The 23,245-nt window shown below is 43.0% G+C and overlaps 1 protein-coding gene across 1 annotated transcript in view; it reads left to right on the top strand.

The window, feature by feature from the left end:
* The window catches only part of syt10 (synaptotagmin X), a 73,909-nt gene that overhangs the window by 45,082 nt on the left and 5,582 nt on the right, over positions 1-23,245 (top strand). The window contains exons 3-6 of the mRNA XM_060839272.1: positions 74-647; positions 4,362-4,482; positions 10,497-10,668; positions 12,413-12,542. Of these exons, the coding sequence (XP_060695255.1) occupies positions 74-647; positions 4,362-4,482; positions 10,497-10,668; positions 12,413-12,542 (997 nt within the window). The remainder of the gene's footprint in view (positions 1-73; positions 648-4,361; positions 4,483-10,496; positions 10,669-12,412; positions 12,543-23,245) is intronic.

Raw genomic sequence — 23,245 nt, forward strand, 5'->3', positions numbered from 1 at the left:
TTTATTTGATCCAAACTGGTAGCGGTTTTATTAAAATTGATTCATAAGAGACTGGACTGTTTTCCTTTTGTAGGCATAATTCCTTCAAAAGGCACTTACCAAGACAAATGCATGTGTCGAGTGTGGACTTCAGTATGGACAGCATGCAAAGAGACAGCCTGCAGAGAGGGGAGACAACCACCAGTATTGGACGAATTAAACCGGAGCTGTATAAACAGAAGTCTGTCGACTCTCAGGATGGTGAGCAAGAGGATGTGAAAACGAGTGGAAAATTGAACCTTACCCTTAAGTATGATTACGAGAATCAGCATTTGATCGTAACCATTCTCAAATCCTTGGACTTGCCAGCAAAAGACTTTTCTGGAACCTCGGACCCTTACGTTAAAATTTACCTCCTTCCGGATCGGAAAAAGAAATTCCAGACTCGGGTTCACAGAAAGACACTCAATCCCATCTTTAATGAAACCTTTCAGTTCCCAGTGCCCTTGGACCAGCTCAGCAACAGGAAGCTGCATTTCAGTGTTTATGACTTTGACCGATTTTCGCGACATGACATGATTGGGGAGGTAATTGTGGATAACCTGTTTGAGCTGTTGGAACCTCCGAGGGAAGATACCATCTGGAGGGACATCATTTGTGTCAAGACCGTGAGTTTGATTGCTGTCAGAAACCTCAGCCGCTTTTACAATGTTCCCAGGGGCCAAACATTCCACCTTCCCACCCCTGCCTCGCCACTTCCCCAAGCTCCACCCTTGGTAAAATGCTTATTTCTTAATCCAAAGGTTGTAAGATTCAGGATTTGACATGTAATCCAGCCTGATAATATAGCTCCCCTACAATGGGAATGCAACATTGACACTGAGATTGATCTTTGACCACTTTGCAAATGATTCCAGCTGTTTGGGATCAGCTTTACCCCGATCTCTCTTATGGGAAATGTTGAACATTGTACCATTATGCCTGCTCAGCTGTATATAGAACATTGCACGGCATTAAGTTCTGGAGCCATTCTCCCTCCCTTAATCATTAATGTAGAGAAAATCACAACGTGCTGTGCAGGAGTGGGTATCATAAGGAACTATTGAGACTGATGCTTTTAAGGATGAAATACCTGGGAGGTTGAGCCATACTGATCTGTAGAGAGAGAGAGTGAGGAAAAGGAAATCAAAGACTCCTTCTGGAGAAGGGTCACATTTGATTCGAAACTAACTCAGGCCTGGATTTCATTTTACAAATTTGGACAGGTCTCTGTTTTTAAATTTTATTTTGTTGCCAGTTTTTGTGTTGCCCACTAATTTTTTTTTGGGGTGTTGGATGAGGAAAGGTTTAGGGTAAAAAGTGAGGTCTGCAGATGCTGGAGATCACAGTTGAAAATGTGTTGCTGGTTAAAGCACAGCAGGTTAGGCAGCATCCAAAGAATAGGAAATTCGACGTTTCGGGCATAAGCCCTTCATCAGGAATGAGGAGAGTGTGCCAAGCAGGCTAAGATAAAAGGTAGGGGGGAGGGACTTGGGGGAGGGGCGATAGAGATGTGATAGGTGGAAGGAGGTAACGTGGCTGGAGAGTTTCTGTGCAGAGGAGATGACGTGGGGGGTGCAGTGAGAGAGAGACTCACTGAAATCCTTGTAGAGGGAGGAAGAGAGCTTCTTCAAGGAAGGCATCCTTGCAAGAGGATTCGCAGTAGGTTAAAATCTTCGGGTAAAAAATGAGGTCTGCAGATGCTGGACATTTTCAACTGTGATCTCCAGCAAGAATTTCAGTGAGTCTCTCTCTCACTGCACCCCCCAGGTCATCTCCTCTGCACAGAAACTCTTCAGCCACGTTACCTCCTTCCACCTATCACATCTCCATCGCCCCTCCCCCAAGTCCCTCCTCCCTACCTTTTATCTTAGCCTGCTTGGCACACTCTCCTCATTCCTGATGAAGGGCTTATGCCCGAAACGTCGAATTTCCTATTCCTTGGATGCTGCCTAACCTGCTGTGCTTTAACCAGCAACACATTTTCACCTGAGGAAAGGTTTAGGCATCCTTTAGCACAGCTGGAATAAAGCACAAAGATGGAAGAAAGTGCTCCCAGGACCTTGGCTGACTGGAGTCGCAGATGCTGTTGGGAAAGGTGATGTGTTTTCTCTCATGACATTTTTAGAAATCTTTTTTTGAGCCTTCAATGCCAAATAAAAACTCATTTTGGGAATGGAGGCCCTTTACAATTTCTAGTTATAGAGTCATATCGCCCAGAAACAGACCCTTCGGTCGAACCAGTCCATGCCGACCATAATCCCAAACTAAATTAGTTCCAACTGCCTGTGCTTGGCCCATATCCTTCCAAACATTTCTTATCAATGTCCTTATACTATAACAAACTAAAAATGAATCAAAATAAAAATGTTCTACACCTGGGATAACTGTAAGGAATCTAGAAATACGCCTAAATCTCAGGAATAGCTGCAAGATCTATGCTACTCTTGTCCACCATTTTCAAAAAGAGAGGTTGTGACCGATTTCCTGTTGTGATGTTATCTCTCTGTCACATGATTTTCCTGCCTGATTTTATTTGCTCATGGGATGTGGATGTCACTGGCTGTGCTAGCATTTATCTCCCATCCCTCAATGCTGTTGAGAAGATGGTGGTGAGCTGCCTGAAGTCCATGTACTGTTGGATCATCTATAGTGCTAGAACATAGAACTTTACAGCACAGTACAGGACCTTCGGCCCTCGATGTTGTGCCAACCTGTGGAACCAATCTGAAGGCCATCTTTCCTACACTATTTCATTTTCATCCATACCTTTATCCAATGACCATTTAAATACCCGAACAGTTAGCGAGTCTACTACAGTTGCAGGCAGGGCATTCCATGCCCTTACTACACTCTGAGTAAGGAAACTACCTCTGATATTTGTCCTACATCTATCACCCCTCTATTTAAAATTATGTCCCCCTGTACTAGCCATCACCATCGAAGGAAAAAGGCTCTCACTGTCCACCATATCTGACCCTCTGATTATCTCATATGTCTCAATTAAGTCACCTCTCAACCTCCTATTCGCAAATGAAAACAGCCTCAAGTCCCTCAGCCTTTCCGTATACGACCTTCGCTGCATACCAGGCAACATCCTAGTAAATCTCCTCTGAACCCTTTCCAATGCTTCCACGATATTCCTATAATGTGGCGACCGGAACTGTACGCAGTACTCCAAGTACAGCCGCACCAGAGTTTTATACAGCTGCAACATGACGTCATGGCTCCGAAACACAATCCCTCTACCAATAAAAGCTAACACATCCCGTATTCCTTCTCAACAACCCAATCAACCTGTGTGGCAACTTTCTTGAATCTATGTACATGGACACCAAGATCTCTCTGCTCATCTACACTGCCAAGAATCTTACCATTAGCCCAGTACTCTGCATTCCTGTTGCTCCTAGAGACAGAACTCCAAGTGTTTGGCTCAATGTCACTGAAGAGACAGTGATATGGTTCCAAGTCTGGATGGTGAGTGGTTTGGAAAGAAACGTGCAAGTAGTAGTCACCAATCCTTTTTTAAAGACCATGCTAATACAAAGAGGGAGTTAGCTCCCCTTTGAATCTATAATTGGTCTCTTTTACAGCAGTTGGCCACTATTTTTTATTTATTCACTCTCAGAATGTGGACATTTCTGGCTGGGCCAGCATTTATTATCCATCCCTAATTGCCCATTGCTGAGGGTCTGGAGTCACATGTAGGCCAAACCAGGTAAGGATGGCAATTTCCTTCCCTCAAGGAGATTAGTGAATTAGATGAAGTTTTTACAATAATTGCTAATTGTTTCATGGTCATCATTAGACCCTTAATTCCAGATTCTTTGTTGAATTCAAAATTCTACCATCTGCCATGGCAAGATTGGAACCCAGGCTCCCAGAACTTTAGCTGAGTTTCTGGGTTAATAGTCTAGTGATAATACCACTAGGCCGTTGCCTTCTCTCACAAATGATCAAATTAATTGACAATAATCAGGCAGTGATAGGACTTTGCAGAAACAATTGTGGGCAGGAGTAAATTGAGCCCTTGGTTTGTATTCTGGCTCTCTCACTTTGCCAAGAAATGGAACATTGGATTTTTCCTGCCCGATGCTGCCAAGGCCTGTGGGGTATTTCCAGCAATTTTGTAATGAGTTCAGCTTTCTGGTATCCACAGTGTTCTCTATTTATTTTAGGTTTTAAGACAGTCAGCATGATGAGGCAAACACTTGGCTTGCTGCATAATCCCATTCTCCATTTTAAATCATCGATTTGAGGTGCGTTCTCCTTGGAGGGATCAAAATGGAACCGCCTTTGTAATGTTAGAAGTGTAACTTTAAACGTTCTTATTCCTCCTCCAGGAAAGCGTGGATTTAGGGGAGATTATGTTTTCTCTTTGCTACCTTCCAACAGCTGGTCGGATGACACTGACCGTCATCAAATGCAGGAACCTTAAAGCCATGGACATCACTGGATTCTCTGGTACGTCTCAGGAAGGATCGGAGTGGCGCAGAGCAGATTCATTCAGGGAGTGCTGAATATGTGGAAAACCGTGACCTGGCAGAAATATGACAGAGTCATTGGGTGGGATTGTCTGTTCCGGGGATGGTCAGGAGACTATTGAATTGGGTCCCCGGGGTGACATACCAAATCCCACCACTACCTTGCTCCCTCTGGTGTCTGGTTTTGGATGGTAAGCTCACTGGTCAACCTTTCTGCCTGCAGACCATTGAAGGCCTGAAGGTGTTTGGAGAACGTCATCCTATTGCCACTGGAATTACCCACACGGCAGTCAGATCTATCACTGTGTGATCCTTTTGGTAGATTACTTACAGTGTGGAAACAGGCCCTTTGGCCCAACAAGTCCACACCAACCTTCTGAAGAGCAACCCACCCAGACTCATTCCCCTACACCTAATATTAAGGGCAATTTAGTATGACCAATTCACCTAACCTGCACATTTTTGGACTGTGGGAGGAAACTGGAACACCTGGAGGAAACCCACACAGACACAGGGAGAATGTGCAAAATCTACACAGACAGTTGCCTGAGGCGAGAATTGAACCTGGGTCTCTGGTGCTGTGCTAACCACTGTGCCACCCATAGCTTCCACATTGCAGGCCAGCTTGCTACTTCATAGTGGAGGTGGTGTAGGATCTCACTCAAAGTTGGAGTGATTGAGGTGCTGGTCATCAGGCAGGAAGGGGTATATCTGTTGGGAGCCATTATCTTGTTCTTGTTTCCAATAACCCTGATCCCCTTTTCAGACATTGCATTTGATAATCCACAGGTAATCCAACATGAGTTAGACACTGAACATTTTGTGTTAACACCAGATAACAGCACATCCACAGTAAAGAGTTCACACCAAACTGCAGTGGCTGATAACCCACAATAATGTGAAATTGTTCAACAATATCCTGACCAGAGTACAAGAGCTCAAACCATCATGTTATGTACACCAAAACTTTATCTCAATGTGTAGAGAAAATGTTTAAGAGCAACTTTTTAAAAAAACCCTTGTACATATTTTTCATGTGAGAAATCCTATTCTTTGAAGGAAAACGAGGATGTTATGACAGAATCCTTCATAATCTTGAGACTCTGGGGAGTGCTCTTCCTCCAGCAGCCACTACTTCCTTTGTGGCGCCACTGAGTACAAGAGCTGTCAGCCTTTGATGGCCTCTACCTCTCTCCTGATGTATTGACTCCAGCCAAATGCTCAAAAGTGGCCTCACCACGACCCCTGGCAGAGGCAGTGCTGGCTGACAAAACTCCCAAAGTTTCTAGATCTGCCCAGAGAGTCAATATTCCCAGTACAGAAAGCCTTTGAGCCCATCAGATCCATGTTGTCTCCCTGCAGAGTCAGTTTTGATGCATTGTTGGGGTTTTAGTATAATGCTAAGTCTCTCAGTCTGAATACTGAGACTGGGTTTTTACTGAGAACAAGTATCAGAAGATTTATTTTTGAGCAACTAAACACGTTGTGATTTTATCACAGATATTCAGAGCCTGGGCTCAAGTTGTTTGACCATGCGGAAGGAGAAAAAGAGTAAAACTGGGAAATTTTGGCCGAGTATGTGTTATGTCTTGTATCCCTCAAAATGAAGCTCCAGTATGCCCAATTCATTCATTTCCCAGTATTACTGGTTTTTGCTGGTTTTTTCCCCTCTGGGTAATCAACCTACCTGATGGATTACTAACAAGATGAGTCTCTAGTCAAGATGGAGTTTATATTTTAATGCAAGAATATCGTTTAGCATATTGATATCACTCTGTTAAAGGAATGTGCTTATCTGATTTTAGGTATCACTTTCCTACAAAGAATACAACTTCTCTCATGAAAAATATTTATGAGAATAGAGATTTTTTAAAAAACAACATTTTTTACACAATTTCTTTACACATTGAGAGAAGGTTTTGGTGGACATATACAATGACCAGGTTGAGTTCTTGTACTGTTGTCAGGATATTTAAACAATTTCATACTATAATGGATTGTCAGCTTTTGTAAATTGGTGTGAATCGTTTACTCTGGATGTGTTGTTATCCAGTGTTAGCACAATACTTTCAGTGTCGGGATCGTGTTAGATTACCTGTGGGTTATCAAATGCAATGGAAATGTGCCTTCTGTTCCATCTTAGAAGTCCCTGGTCGTAGCAGTCTTGTGATCTCTTTTGTGCTCTGCATTGTTCTATACATTGAAGTATTGGAGTTAGTGTCAGGTACTCTTACATTTTGAACAGAATGAGGTTGCAGTAACTGTCTACACACTTTTTAATCGTGCTGCTGTGGGCAGCACGGTGGCTCAGTGGTTAGCACTGCTGCCTCACAGCAACAGGGATCCAGATTTGATTCCAGCATTGAGCGACTGTCCATGTGGAGTTTGCACATTCTCCCCGTGTCTGCGTGGGTTTCCTCCGGGTGCTCCGGTTTCCTCCCACAGTCCAAAGACTCAGTCACATTCGGCGATTTAAACAATCCTTGGATAAGCACATGGATGATGATGGGATAGTGTAGGGGGATGAGCTTAGATTAGTTCACAGGTCGGTGCAACCTCGAGGGCCGAAGGGCCTGATCTGCATTGTATTGTTCAATGTTCTATGCTCTCTGAAGAAAACATTTGGTATGCTTTCCTTTATTGGTCAGAGTATTGAGTACAGGAGTTGGGAGGTCATGTTGCGGTGTACAGGACATTGGTTAGGCCACTTTGGGAATATTGCATGCAATTCTGGTCAGCTGAAGAGCCTGTTCTGTGCTGTATTGTTCAATGTTCTACACAATGGCAAACCAAGCCTCAATGGACCACTTGCTTTAGCAATGTAGAACATTTGTGGTCTTCATCCTGAAGAGCTATCTTGACTTCTGAGGCACTTCACCTGACAAAGGAGCAGTGCTCCAAAAGCTTGTGATTTCAGATGAACCTGTTGGACTATAACCTGGTGTCGTGTGACTTTGGACTTTGCCCACTCCAGTCCAACACTGGTACTTTCACATCTTAACTTTTGAGATCAACAGAGTCTCACAGACTCTCACTGTCTCTAACAGGATGGCAGTAGTTGGTACTGTTACCTCACAGTGCCAGGACTCAGGTTTGATTCCACCCTTGGGTGACTGTCTGACTGTGTGGTGTGTACACCCTCCCTCTGACTGTGTGGGTTTCCTCTGGTGCTCCAGTTTCCTCTCATAGTTCAAAGCTGTGCAGGTTAGGCGGATTAGCCATGGCAAATGCAGGGTTACGGGGATAAGGTAGGGTGTGCTGCTCTTCAGAGGGTTGGCAAGGACTTGATGGGCCAAATGGCTTGCTCCCGCACTCAGATCCATTATAGGAAGTGAGTATGTGATGCATATTTTTCACTATTTGCTTGCATGTACCTCATCTAGGATAGGTAACAGGGTAATGTTAGCACTCGCATCTGTTCTGTGTGGATTTTAGCTTGCAGTTCATGCTGACCATTTTTCCTGAGATTCATTGTCTTTATCATAATGTATGCTTCAGCTGGTCTAATATTGTCAATGTGATGTGTTCAACTGACCGCTGGATGGTTCTGACCAGAATTTGCTGTGTTACAGGTATTTCCTGACCTTCATCCAAATGTTTGCACTTGGATGTAATTTTGGGAATGTTCTTGATATTGAACTTTTTCTCAACCATTGTTATGTGTTGTAGTTGAGCTTTATACTGTATCATGGGCTTGTGTTGTAGAACACTGGTCACTTCATTTTGTGTATGAATAGGGGACTATTGACTTAGTCAATGCTTGAACATATTGCTATCTTGCAACAATGGCTTTGAACTTTCATCTGTCTTCCAATAATGTGTCCTTCAACTTTGTCTAAGAGAGAGTTCCTTGGAATGATTAATTGGTGTTGTAACCAATACCATGAGTCGTTCTCCATTTCTCTGACCTCACATGTTGTAGCACCGTCTGGCAGCAAACTATTCCGTTGTTTCACTTGCTTATTGCCTGTAGGACATAAATTCAAGTCTATGAATTCTGAGACTTACTCTAACCTTGAGCAGATCCTCTATGAATCTTGGTCATTGTTCGAGAAACTGAAAGAATTTCTTTCAGATGTCCAGCTTTTATATGTTCTTAAAAGTTCAATACATCTGTGACTTGCTGAAGGCAAGAACTGTTTTCATGACAATACTTCACATCCTGCCATACTGAGAATACCCATTTATTTTTACTATCTCTTTTCAGTCTGTTAACCAGTTCTCAATCCATATTAGTATTTTCTCCAAAATAACACACATTTTAATTTTATTTACACAGCAGAGATTAGTGCGACTTTATCAAAAGCCTTCTCAAAATCCCAAGTGCACCTTGCTCGCTGGTTCTCCTTTATCTTTGTTACAAATAACATTTTCAAAATGCCCTGGTGGGTTTGTCAAACTTGACTTCCCTTTTGTAAATCCCTGTTGTATCTGCGCAATAGTATCATTATTTTCTGGGCAGCTGGCTGTGACATCCTTTGTAACCTCTTCTACTCATCTCAAATTAATATATCTATAGTTCATTATTTTTCTCCCTCCATTTTTTGCAAGATTGAATATTGAAGATATTACCTAGTAGGGTGACGGAACGTCTGGAAATGAACCTTCCAGCTCAGCGAGCAATCCTACACCCATTATAGTCACTACTTTCCAGGCTGCAAGCGTCTTTCCAGAGTCCAAAGAACAATGAAATGTAGCTGCCAGTTCATCCATTATTTCTACTGTCATCTCCTTCAACACTCAGATATAATTCATCTAATCTCGGGGGTTTGGCAGCTTTCAATACAGTACTAGCTCTTTATTAGTCTGGACTTCTTTCAGTTTCTCATTTTCACAAGTCCCTCAGTTCTCTTGAATATCTAGGAGATTTATTATACCTTCCACTATGATGACAAGCACAAAATAATTATTTACATTCCGTATCATTTCCCTGATATCCTTTATAAATTCTAATTTTCTGCCTGTATCCTTGCTAATCTTTTATTCTCACATTCTTAAGGAAGCTTTTACAGTATACTTTTATGTTTCCACCACCTGGCGTTCATATTCTGTTTACTATTTGTTTCCCAGTTTCTGAATCATCCTTTGCTCAATTCTAATTGCTGCTAATCCTCAGTCTTACCTCTGCCAACATTGTAAGCCAGCAAGTATTTTAGCTGGTGGCTTGGGTCCAAATCAAACAGAATACATGAATATTGTTGCAGTCACACTTATCCTACAACAACAAAATTTTATATTTAAACAGAATCTTCAATGTACAAACAGATCCCAAGACGCTTCACAAGAATGTTAGTATGCAAAATGTGGAGCGAAGCAAATAAACCAATATGGTCGCATGGTGAAGAAGGAAAGTGGGGTGTAGAGATTAGATTCCCCTACAGTATGGAAACAGGTCCTTTGGCCCAACAAGTCCACACTGTAAGTAAACTAAAAAAAAAGTCCACACCAACCCTCTGAAGAGTAACCCACCCAGATCCATTGCCCTCTGACTTATGCACCTAACACCACAGGCAAGTGAGCATGGCCAATCCACCCTAACCTGCACACCCTTGGACTGTGTGAGGAAACCAGAGCACACCCACGCAGACACAGGGAGAATGTGCAAACTCCACAAAGACAGTCACCCAAGGCTGAAGTCGAACCTGCGCCCCTGGTGCTGTGAGACAGCAGGTGCTAACCACTGAGCCACCATGCTGGGAAGGACAACCCAGTGTTTAAATCTTAGGCAGCTGAAGGCATTACTGTCAATGGGACAGTGATTAAGATCAGGGGGTGCAAGAGATCTGAATTGGAGGAAGACTGAGATCTGAGGGTTCTGGGACTAGTGAAGATTGCAGAGATGCAGTGGGGTTCGTCCATGGAGTGATTTAAATATGAGGATGAAAGGCCAGACAGGACAATTATTCCATCTGACTTGTAAGTGGTGGAGTAAGGATTTGGGGGGTCTGGAGGTGAGTTGCTCGCCCGCAGTAAACATACATGTTTGTTTCTCAGACCCATATGTAAAGGTTTCTCTAATTTGTGAGGGACGAAGACTGAAAAAGCGAAAAACCACAACAAAGAAGAACACTCTGAACCCAGTTTACAATGAGGCTATCATCTTTGATATTCCTCCAGAGAGTATGGAGCAAGTCAGCCTCTCGATTACAGTCATGGACTATGATCGGTGAGTTTCTCTTCCTGTTGTTTTCTTATCTTCAATAAACCATTTGCAAAAGGGCGATTCCCAACAATGCATTAGAGGATGCAGAAGGTTTCAGTTGTGGAGAGAGGCTGGATAGTTGGGTGTAGTTTCCTTGGAGTAAAGAACGCTGAAGCAAAATTTGATTGAGGACTACAAAATTATGAGGGGCATAGACAGGGCTCCAAAATGAATTACTAGAACATATAGATTTAAGAGAAGAGGCCGAAGGTTTAAAGAGAATTTAAGGAACAGTGTTTTCACGTAGAGAATGCAGGGTATCTTGAACTTATTGCCTGAAAGAGTGGTAGAGGCAGGAACTGTTATAACATTTAACAAATATTTAGAGCTCAAAGGGCCTCTGTCCATGCTGTAAGGCTCTATGACTCTATCAAATGGAGATTGCTTCATTTGAAATAGGTATTTTTTTCTATTCTTTCATGGAATCTGGGCATTGCTGACGATGCCAACATCTTGATAGGTCATTTTGGAGGGATGTTAGGAGTCAATCACATTACTATGGGTCTGGGCTCACATATACATAGAATGTCAACTTGTGGAGCATTCCAGGGAACATCTCTAGGAAACATGCACCCAGCAACCCCACTGCCATGTGGCTGATCACCTCAACTCCCCCTCCCACTCCGCCAAGGGCGTGTAAGTCCTGGGCCTCCTCCACCGCCAGATCCAAGCCACCTGAACACTGGAGGAAGAACACCTCATCTTGGGACCCTCAACCACATGGCATTAGCATCAACTTCACCAATTTCCTTATCTCCCCTCCCCCCTCACCTCATCCCAGATCCAACACTCCAACTCAGCAGCACCCTCATGAACTGTCCTACCTGTCCATCTTCCTTCCCACCTACATGCTGCACCCTCCCCGCTGACCTATCACAATCACCCCCTACCTGCATCCATCTTTTGCCTTCCCAGCTACCTCCCTCCCCACCCCCACCCCAGCATCCTATTAATCTGTCAGCACCCTTCTTCCCCCCCCAACCCCCGACATTCCAGTTGAAGGGTTTATGCCCAAAACATTGATTCTGCTGCTCCTCAGATGCTGCCTGACCTGCCGTGCTTTTCCAGCACCACACTCTTAGCCCCTGACTATCCAGCATCTGCAGTCCTCGCTTTCTCTCAAAGTCTCACATTTGGTCAAAGTAAGGATGGCAGATTTTCTGTGCATTTCTGTACCACAGAAAGCTGTGGAGGCCAAGTATATTAGAGAAAGAGACATATTTCTGGATTTTAAAGGCATCAAAAGGTATGGGATTGAGATAGAGCACCAACTATGGTCAAGTGGAATGGTGGTGCAGGCTTGAGGGGCTGAATAGCTGCTAGTTTGATATTTTCCTACCCTGAAGGACATGTGATCCAGATGGGTTTTTGAGAACAATCACTGACAATATTATGGATACAATTACTGAGACTATTTTTAATGTCCAGATTTATAAAAGAAACAAGTTAAATCCAGTTAATGTGGGACTTGAGCCTGTTTTTCCAGTTCATTAGCCTGGTAAAATTTTCAGCCCAATAATAGTTCTTTTATAAATCTGGACATTATAGATAGTCTCAGTAATTGTATCCATAATATTGTCAGTGATTGTCCTTGGCAGAGTGGGAAGGAGAGTTGAAGTGTTCGGCCACGGGGTGGTTCTCCCTGTTTTGCCCCTCGCTGTTGATTTTGAGTCCGAGTAACAATGAGTTTCTTGCTCCTCACCCACAGCGTCGGTCATAATGAAGTCATTGGGGTTTGTCGTGTAGGACAAGATGCCGAAGGCCTTGGACGTGATCACTGGAATGAAATGCTGGCATACCCTCGCAAACCGATTGCCCACTGGCACCCATTGGCAGAGGTAAGACTGGCAGCTGGAGCTTTCATCTGGCTCAGGCTCATGCCTCACTGGTTAAACAGGGAGTTACCTGTATGTAACCTCCACCTGTTTAATACAGCTGTAACATAACAAGCTGGCAAGTTAGCTTCCAGCTCTATAACACTGTAGTTAGACTACATTTGTAGTATAGTGAGCAGTTCTGGTCACCACACTACTGGAAGGATGTGGATGTTTCTGCTACCTTTGGAATACTGCAGGCAGTTCTCGCCTCCTTTCTATAGGAAGGGTGTTGTGAAACTTAAAAGGGTGCAGAAAAGATTTATCAGGATGTTGGAGAGTTTGTGCTATAGCGAGAGGTTGAATAGACTGGGGCTGTTTTCCCTGGAGTGTCAGAGACTGAGGGGTGATCTTATAGAGGTTCATAAAATCATGAGGGGCATGGATAGGATGAATAGCAAGGTCTTTACCCCACAGTAGGGGAGTCCAAAACTAGAGGTTTGAGGTTAGAGGAGAAAGGTTTAAGAGGGACTTCAGGAGCAACTTTTTCATGCTGTGGGTTGTGTGTGTGTGTGTGTGTGTGGACTGAGCTGCCAGAGGAAGTGGTGGAGGCTGGTACAATTGCAACATTTAAAAGACATCTGGAAGGTTATATGAATAGGAAAGATTTATGGTCCAAATGAAACTAGATTAATTTAGGATATCTGATGAGCATGGACACATTGGACTGAAGGGTCTGTATCTGTGCTGTTACTGCTCTGTGTGACTCTGTGCTTTGAAGAACGTGCAGAGAGGGTTTACAGGACGTTGCCTGGTCTAGAGGATTTTAGTTGTGAGGCGAGGTTGGATCAATTGAGATTGTTTTCACTGGAACAACAGAGACTGAGGGGTGACCTGATAGAGGTCTACAAAATTATGAGAGGCATAGATAGGATGGATAACCAGAGGCTTTTTCCCCGGGGTGGAAAGGACAAATGCAACAAAGCACTGGTTCAAGGTGAAAGGGGGAAAGTTTGGGGGAGAAGTGCAGGGAAAACTTTCCACCCAGAGGGTAGTGGGTGCCTGGAACACACTATTGGTGAAGGTAGTGGAAACAGGCACATTAGCAACATTTAAGGAGTATTTTGACAGACACATGAGTGGGAGGCAAACAGAGGGATAGAAATCATGCATGGGCACCAAGTAGAGTGTCTAAATAAGGATTAGAATCAGCGCAGACTTTTTGAGCCGAAGAACCTGTTCCTCTGCTGTATTGAATTGTATCATTGTGTGCTGAAGCTAATGGGATTGAGTGCTTCTCAACTTCTTTTTTAAACAATTGGAGGGCAGATTTTGGGAAGGGTGGAGGGGTAAAATTCAGAAAGAAATATTTGTATTTCCCTAGTGCCTTTTCAGAAGCACCCACAGCCAATTAGGTACGAACTTATTGAAGTGTAATCACTGTTATACTGTTGGAAATCTGACAGCTAATGTAAACACAGCAAGCTCCTACAAATATAATGTGGTGTTGAGCAGGTAATGTGTTTTTCTGATGTTAGTTAAGGGATAAATATTCATGCTTGGTTTATTAGATTTAACATTCGCCCCAGGGATGGAAAACAATCAAATCAAGACACCCACGTTGGCGATACTAGGATTGATAATGTCTTCCACAAAGAATGGCAGGCCATGACACCTAATTTCCATACTTTGTGCAAATCTCATCAAGTGGAAAATGAGGTACATGATTAATTCTGTCTGTGACAAAGAGATTGACATCTGGGTCACAGAGTGCATGGAAATATGGTGCAAACTGCAGACACTTGTGTGCGCACACGAATTGAGTTTTACACTTCAGATTAAAGTGTTAAAGCCCACAGCTGATCGGCATTAAAGGACTTCAGTGTCTGGACTGGAAGAGACAATGAAATGTAACAGCAGAAGTTGAGTGTTCACCTCATCAAGGAGGAGAAAGTGAGGATGGCAGATGCTGGAGACCAGAGTCAAGAGTGAGGTGCTGGAAAAGCACAGCAGGTCAGGCAGCATCCGAGGAGCAGGAGAATCAACGTTCCGGGCATAAGCCCTTCATCAGGAATGAGATCATGGCTGATCTGATAATCCTCAATTCCACTTTCCTGCCATTTCCTCATAGTCCTTTATTCACTTACTGATTAAAAATCTATCTAACAGGATCACTGTCACAGCTTTCATTAAAGGAATAAGCCAATCAGGAAAAGCCACATCCTTTGAGGAAAGTGAAATGTTTAAAGAATTTGAGGGTGAATTGAACATAGCAGCAGGAGTTTCTGACACATTCCTGATGAAGGGCTTATGCCCAAAATGTCGATTCTCCTGCTCCTCAGATGCTGCCTGACCGGCTGTGCTTTTCCAGCGTCACACTTCCGACTCTGATCTCCAGCGTCTCACTTTCTCATAGCAATAGGAGTAGGCCATTCAGCCGAACAAGTCTGCCCCACCATTCAGTACGATCGTGGCTGATCAAAACTTCAATGCCTTTTACTTGCCCCATCCCCTAAATCTGTATCTTACTGATGTTCAGAAATCTATGGATCTCTACCTTAAACACACTCAGGGACTGAGCTTCCACAGCCTCTTGGTGGAAAATTCCAAAGGTTCACAACCATCTGAGCAAGACGATTTCTCCTTATCTTAGAATTAGTGGAACTCCCTTTGTCTTTTTTTAAAATAGTGCCTCCTGGTTCTTGACTTTGCAGACAGGGAACTTTTCCTTTTCATGCTTGTAGTCTCAGTACCCTGATCCACTTGCCTTGAATTGCTGCCTGGACTGATGCCTTTGCTCATGACTATAAATTGGGAAGGGTAGTCTGTCCACTAGTACGGAACTCGCACACTGGGACAAAGTGATTTCTTATTATCAGAACTTACATTTCCAGTTTATAAATTGATGGTTGCTGAACTTATTAGCTTTATTCCTGAAATTGCTCTCTAATTTTGATCCTGGAATGTGCTAACTAGACAATTATTTTGGAACTCTTACAAAAAATGTGAGGATTCATGGTTTCAGGTATGTTTTGTATATACTGGAAGCGATCACCTAAGTAGATTTTGCTCACGTGGAGATGAGTGGAAAAGGAAATGTCAATGCATCGAGGAAGGATCAGAAACTCTCACTGCAATTTCAGTTCCCAAATGTTAAAAGGAGCAGTGATTACTGCTATGTGACATAACAGCCTGAAATAGGGCAGGGAGACTTTGAAGCCTGTGTCCCTTAACAATCCTTTTTGAACCTAATGTGTGATCAGGTTGTTAAACATTCATTGAATGTACAATTTCAATTTTATTTTCTATCTGTAGCATCAAATGGAGGCCCAATCTGTTCAAATACCATTGGAATCTGTAAATGATTGCCAATTAAAGGACGTTTCAGAAAATCCCAGAGATCAGGGGGACGAGAGCTACATAGTTTGACTAAACCTGCCATTTCTGAGCTATTATATGAAGTGTTTTATTTTCCCAAGTTGTAGGAAGATAAAATAACTGGTTAACACAGCATTATCATTTCAAAAGCAGAACGTGGAATGGAGAGTTGTGTTGCCGTTAGTAACCCATACAAGAAAAGGTATTATGACTGCATTGGGAAGAATTTACTGTCACTTGAGGCCCTGTTGTTGAAAAAGCCTTTACAACTGTGTAAATATCTAATTAAAATAACAAGGTGACCAGTTGTGTGACTGACTGCTATTCAGGACAAAACTGATTTGTGCCAGGTTTCATTATTCACAGGAAAATGACTCTATTGTAAACTAACATTCTTTAACAAATAGCAGGGAAAGGAAATGATTACTAACTATGCAACTTAAAATATAACCCTTAAACACCAAATACACAGACTCAGTCATTCATACGTAAGACGAACAAAAGACAGATAGTTTAATGCAAATGTATTGGTTGGAGAAACATAAGCACAGGAAAACACATTTCTAAGGAAGATGTTGCAGTAATGGTGTTATGTGCTGATTGTTATCTTTCTAATTTCCCTAGATTCCGAAACAATCCCTGTGGGTGGAAAGGGAGCAAATATAACCCAGTCCTGAAGAAGGGTCCTGCCCAAAACATTGACTCTCTTACTCCTCAGATGCTGCCTGACCTGCTGTGCTTTTCCAGTGCCACGCTTCATCAACTCTGGCTCTCCAGCATTTGCAGGCCTCACTCTCTCCTAGCAAATATAATGCAGCCATGGAAGGAGGAAGGAGGGAGGGAAGGAGGGAGAAAACAGGGAGCTTCCCAACAGTTAGCCTGAGAACAGCCGTTGAGAAAATGCTGGAACCCAGAATTAAGGAAGTAATAACTTAGCTGAAAATGTGTTGCTGGAAAAGCGCAGCAGGTCAGGCAGCATCCAAGGAGCAAGCGAGTCGACGTTTCGGGCATGAGCCCTTCTTCAGCAATCTAGGAGAAAGTGAAGACTGCAGATGCTGGAGATCAGAGCTGAACATTCCAGCAACACATTTTCAGCTCTGATCTCCAGCATCTGCAGTCCTCACTTTCTCCTAGAAGTAATAACCTAGCCATGTTATGGTTATTCTCTTTATCCATCCCATAGGAGGACTCGAGTATGCAACTAACTTACAGTGGCTAAACAGAGTTCTCTCTAATGCTCTGACGTGGCTGTGTTTCATCACTGTGTGATCTTAGTCTGACATCTATCCAATGAAATCTGAATGAACTGCAGACCCTGGAAATCAGAAACAAAATCAGAAATTGCTGGAAAAGCTCAGCAGGTCTGGCATCATCTGTAGAGAAATCAGAGTTAACGTTTCGGGTGAAGTGACCCTTTGGGGTCAGTTGACCTGAAATGTTAACTCTGATTTCTCTCCATACATGCTGCCAAACCTGCTTAGCTTTTCCAGCAATTTCTGACATCTTTCCAATATATTTTCAAAGCATACATTGTTTACATTTCATTCTTCCACAATAGACGGAAGGTTTCCACCTAGGTCCTTCTGCTGGCCTGTCTGCAGGAATCAGCCTATACTCCAGTTTATGTTCAAGGCTGGTACAGGCTTTAGCATGTATAAGGTTCCAATCTTTTCTGCTAAGATGGTCACTTAGAGTGTTCAAGGTTCATGCTTCTAAAATGTGCCTTATTGCAGGACCTTGCCTTTTTGGTATAGAAGTCTGCTTTTTAAAAACATACTTAATTACTGTTACAGTCATATTGGACTCACATTACTCTGTTTCTCTCTGCACAGAGGCTGTCAGACCTGCTGAGTTTCTTCAGTACGTTTTGCTTTTATTTCAGATCACCAGCATCTACAGGCGTTTGTGGTGGTGTATTCAGCCTCACCAGCCCAGGGGTTCAGCTTTATCAGCCTGGGATCCTTGGTTTGTGACGTTGGTGAGTGAGCCAAGTGGTCAGAGGGTATCCCATCTGACTGATGGCTCTTTGCACAAAGTAGTCAGCCTGCAGAGAGGGCTCGGTCCTGCTGTAGGTGGGCTCAGGATTAAACTTTGAGCGGTTGTCTGAGTGAGGTACCAGGCTTGTGGATGCAGTCTGCTTGATGAAGCTGCCTGTCTTTCCTGTGTGGCAGTGGCACGATCCGAGGAGCTGTGAATCACTGTGGTGATGAAGGCATTGAAATATCCGCAAGTGACTAATTTGTACTAAAAATTGCAACTTGTTAGCTGTATTTGTAAATGTCACAGTTTTAAATTGAGGTTAAAAAGCAACAACTATCTGTTCAAAAATACTATTGTGATTATAGTGGCAATCAATGCACAATTTTAACACTAAGATTGATTTTGGGCAGCATTACTGTGAGTTAGCGTTTGAGGTTAATGATTAACAGAACAATCTATAACGCTCTTAATTAAGATAGATTACCAAGCAAGCCCCAGTCAAAGGTCTCAAGATCCAAGCAGCCTGCAATTTCCGAGACCAGCACAACAGCAGTAATCTGCACTTCAGGCAATAGTGACACTTCAGGGGGCTGACTTGACAAAGTATTCAGACTCTCTGGGCCCCACTTGTGGTGTCCTCTGCAATCAAATCTCCGTCTGGTGTCTGCGCACTGGAGTAATTGATCAACAGACGTCTGAAATTTGCACACCTTCCTCAACAGGATGTTTCAAAGACAATCCTGATTTTCGGAGGCTTCTTGTGGACTGGGGAACCTTGTCTTACAATTACTTTGAGAGAGCTCATATGTATGGTTACCGAGGTCTCAGTCTCATCATCACTTTACAAAGTCATGCCATTTCTCACGTGTTGTGTCTCCACACTCATCTTCTCAAAGTGCATCACCTCATACCCCTCCGTATAAAAATTCACCTGCAATACTTCTGACCATTAGCATGCTGCCCTTAGCATATTACATCTATCAACTGATCTATGACTTCCCCATATTTTACATCATCTGTGAACCTTATCATGCTGCTCTCTCTGATTGGTGATCATTTACAAACATTGTTGGGAGAAAGAGGCTGAAAGCAGACCGTTAAGGTGAGGTGGGTGGAATAACCATTACAAAGCTTTACTGTTACCTGAAACCCATCCGTTACCACTTTCCTTTGCTTCCTAAGTCAAATTCTGTCTTCATTCTATCACTTCCTCTTAATTGTACAAGTTTTTAACTTAATGATGTGGCATTCTGCAACTCCATGTATGCACCATCCATTGTGTTACTGTGATCAATCTTCCCTGGAATGTCATGTAAGGAGCTATTAACAAGTCTGTGTCTTTTGTTTTGAGTAGCCCATGCCTTTCCAGTTGCATTTATTTTGTTTCTGGCAGTGGTTTGCATTAACATCACCATCACTGATGGCTGACTGGCCTGTAGCTTTGTGGTTTCTCCCTTTCCTCTTCGTTGTGTAATGTATAACATGAGTAAAGCTCCAGTCCTCTATTACCACACCTGTGTTCAAGGTGTTGAACGCCTGACACTTGGAAAAAAATAACTGGAAAGTGACATCACCCACCCTAAGAAACCAAAACCTATAAATAGAGAGGTGGGACATACCAGCAATGCTTCACTGGAGACTCTCACTGATGATGTTACCTAGTATGGTGACAAAACGTCTGAAAACAAACCTTCCAGCTCAGCAAGCTAACTTACATACTTACTGTCACTAATACTTCCAACTATTTCTACTCTGACTTATTTTAAGAGACCACCGGGATCAACATTCTTGTTCAGAAATGCAATTTTAGTTTTTAGCAATTTTCTCTAATAATATCCTAATTTCTTTCCTCCATTTGTATAACCTTCATGTCTGTGAAGGCAAATTAAATAATAGGCTTTTTTTTCATTTATGTTCATGGGATATGGTATTGCTGGCTAGGCCAGTATCTATCGTCCATCTCCAGTTACTCAGAGGGCAGTTGAGTGTCAACCATATTGCTGTGGGCCTAGAGTCACAGGCAGGGCAGACCAGATAAGGATGGCAGTTCCCTTACCTAAAGAATATTAGTGAACCACACATTATTCCTGACAATTGGCAATGGATTCATGGTTATCATAAGATTCTTAATTCCAGATTTTTATTGGATTCAAATTGCACCATCTGCCAAGATAGGATTCAAACCTAGGTCCCCAGAACATTACCTGGACCTCTGGATTAATGGTCTAGTGATAATACCAAAAGACCAATGTCTGACGTGAGGATTTCACTTTGGATTTTAAATAGGCCCATCTCTTTTTTTGCTGAGTACTTACTCAATATTCATTCTTTAATTTCAGCACGATGATACTAATGTGTCCTTGAGTATTTTTTATTCATTCATGGTGTAAGCTGGCTGGGACAGCTTTTATTGCCATTCCTAGTTGCCCTTGCGAAGGTAGTGATGAACTGCTTTCCTGAACTGCAGCAGTCCATGTCCTGTAGATAGACTGACAATGCTGTTATTGCATCATAGATAGAGTCATAGAGATGTACAGCACGGAAACAGACCCTTCGGTCCAACCTGTCCACGGCGACCAGATATCCCAACCCAATCTAGTCCCACCTGCCAGCACCCGGCCCATATCCCTCCAAACCCTTCCTATTCATATACCCATCCAAATGCCTCGTAACTGTTGCAATTGTACCAGCCTCCACCATATCCTCTGGCAGCTCATTCCATACACGTACCACCCTCTGCGTGAAAAGGTTGCTCCTTAGGTCTCTTTTATATCTTTCCCCTCTCACCCTAAACCTATGCCCTCTAGTTCTGGACTCCCTGACCCCAGGGAAAAGACTTTGTCTATTTATCCTACCCATGCCCCCCCATAATTTTGTAAACTTCTACACGGTCACCCCTCAGCCTCCGACGCTCCAGGGAAAACAGCCCCAGCCTGTTCAGCCTCTCCCTGTAGCTCAGATCCTCCAACCCTGGCAACATCCTTGTAAATTCTTTCTGAACCCTTTCAAGTTTCACAACATCTTTCCTATAGGAAGGAGACCAGAATTGCACGCAATATTCCAACAGTCTTCTAACCAATGTCCTGTACAGCCCCAACTCTTCTACTCAATACTCTCACCAATAAAGGAAATCATACCAAATGCCTTCTTCCCTATCCTATCTACCTACGATTCCACTTTCAAGGAGCTATGAACCTGCACTCCAAGGTCTGGGTTTCAGTAACACTGAAGTTTGACTTTGAAGAGGTGACAAGTAGGTTAGACCAGGGAAACCCAGTGGATGTGGTCTATTTAGACTTCCAAAAGGCCTTTGATAAGGTGCCACACGGGAGGCTGCTGAGCAAGGTGAGGGCTCATGGTGTTCGAGGTGAGCTACTGGTATGGATTGAGGATTGGCTGTCTGACAGAAGGCAGAGAGTTGGGATAAAAGGTTCTTTATTGGAATGACAGCCGGTGACAAGCGGTGTCCCGCAGGGTTCAGTGTTGGGGCCGCAGATGTTCACATTATATATTAATGATCTGGATGAAGGGACTAGGGGCATTCTAGTGAAGTTTGCCAATGATACGAAGTTAGGTGGACAGGCAGGTAGTACTGAGGAAGTGGGAAGGCTGCAGAAGGATCTCGACAGTTTGGGAGAGTGGTCCAGGAAATGGCTGATGGAATTCAATGTGAGCAAATGCAAGGTCTTGCACTTTGGAAAAAAGAATAAAAGTGTAGACTACTTTCTAAACGGTGAGAAAATTCATAAAGCCAAAGTACAAAGGGATCTGGGAGTGCTAGTCAAGGATTATCTAAAGGTAAACATGCAGGTTGAGTCCGTGATTAAGAAAGCGAATGCGATGTTGTCATTTGTCTCAAGAGGGTTGGAATATAAAAGCACTGTTGTGCTACTGCGACTTTATAAAGCTCTGTTTAGACCCCATTTGGAGTACTGTGTCCAGTTTTGGTCCCCACATCTCAGGAAGGACATACTGGCACTGGAGCGTGTCCAGCGGAGATTCACATGGATGATCCCTGTAATGGTTGGTCTAACATACGAGGAACGGCTGAGGATTCTGGGATTGTATTCATTGGAGTTTAGAAGATTAAGGGGAGACTTAATAGAAACTTACAAGATAATACATGGCTTGGAAAGGGTGGACGCTAGGAAATTGTTTCCATTAGGCGAGGAGACTAGGACCCGTGGACACAGCCTTAGAATTAGAGGGGGTAAATTCAGAACAGAATTGTGGAGACATTTCTTCAGCCAGGGAGTGGTGGGCCTGTGGAATTCATTGCCGCAGAGTGCAGTGGAGGCCGGGACGGGTAAATGTCTTCAAGGCAGAGATTGATAGATTCTTGATGTCACGAGGAATTAAGGGCTACGGGGAAAATGCGGGTAAGTGGAGTTGAAATGCCCATCAGCCATGATTGAATGGCGGAGTGGACTCGATAGGCCGAATGGCCTTACTTCCACTCCTATGTCTTATGGTCTTATAGTTACACCCTGGGCTAGGTCTTTTCTAAATCACTGATGTTCATTCTCCCAGATTGAACATTTTGACTTCAACATTCTCTGGTTCCTTCCTTCACTTAACAAATTGTGAATCTTTGGAACTCGCTACCCCAAGGAGCTACTGTGGTCTATTGTTGAGTATATTCATGACTAAGATTAAGGGAATTAAGGGAAATGGGAGTTAGGTGGTAAAGTAGATGACTAATAATTGTATTGAATGGCAGAGCAAGCTTAAGGGTCTTTATTGTTCTTCACCAAATTCTGACAAGATGTCTAAGAAATAATGGAACAAAGGAATAGCTGATGGATATATTAATTTAAGGTTCATTGGGTGAGAATTAGTTGTGTATATATATTGGAAGCTAGCAATCAGTAGGGGGAGGAACTGTAGTTAACTGAAATAAAACTGTTACAAGAAGTGTGGACTTGGATTCAGTTTAAAAAACACAATTATCTTTTGTGTATGGTCCACTCTCGTTCCTGTTTCCTATGCTCTTCTTAAAAACCAAGTTTAAATCTCAACTTTAGCGGTGGAAGAATTTGGCAGTACAAGGATTCCAGTTTTTCTAAAAAAAAATTCCATACTAAAAGAAAACTGGCTTCATTACAAGCGACCATGAAGCTGCTGGACTTGTCAAAATTCCACTATCCTTTGGAAATTGAAGGTTGCTTTCTTCAGACATTTTCTGAGCAGTCTGCCTGGTGATATTATTACACACTGGATAAAAGCTTTGACAAAGGGTCAGTTAGACTCGAAGCGTCAGCTCTTTTCTCTCCTTACAGATGCTGCCAGACCTGCTGAGATTTTCCAGCATTTTTTCTTTTTTGATATTATTACACATCTCTGGAGCAGGTGGTCTTAAACCTGGGCCT

The sequence above is a fragment of the Hemiscyllium ocellatum genome, chromosome 19 (assembly GCF_020745735.1).
Source record: "Hemiscyllium ocellatum isolate sHemOce1 chromosome 19, sHemOce1.pat.X.cur, whole genome shotgun sequence".
NCBI classification, from domain to species: domain Eukaryota; kingdom Metazoa; phylum Chordata; class Chondrichthyes; order Orectolobiformes; family Hemiscylliidae; genus Hemiscyllium; species Hemiscyllium ocellatum.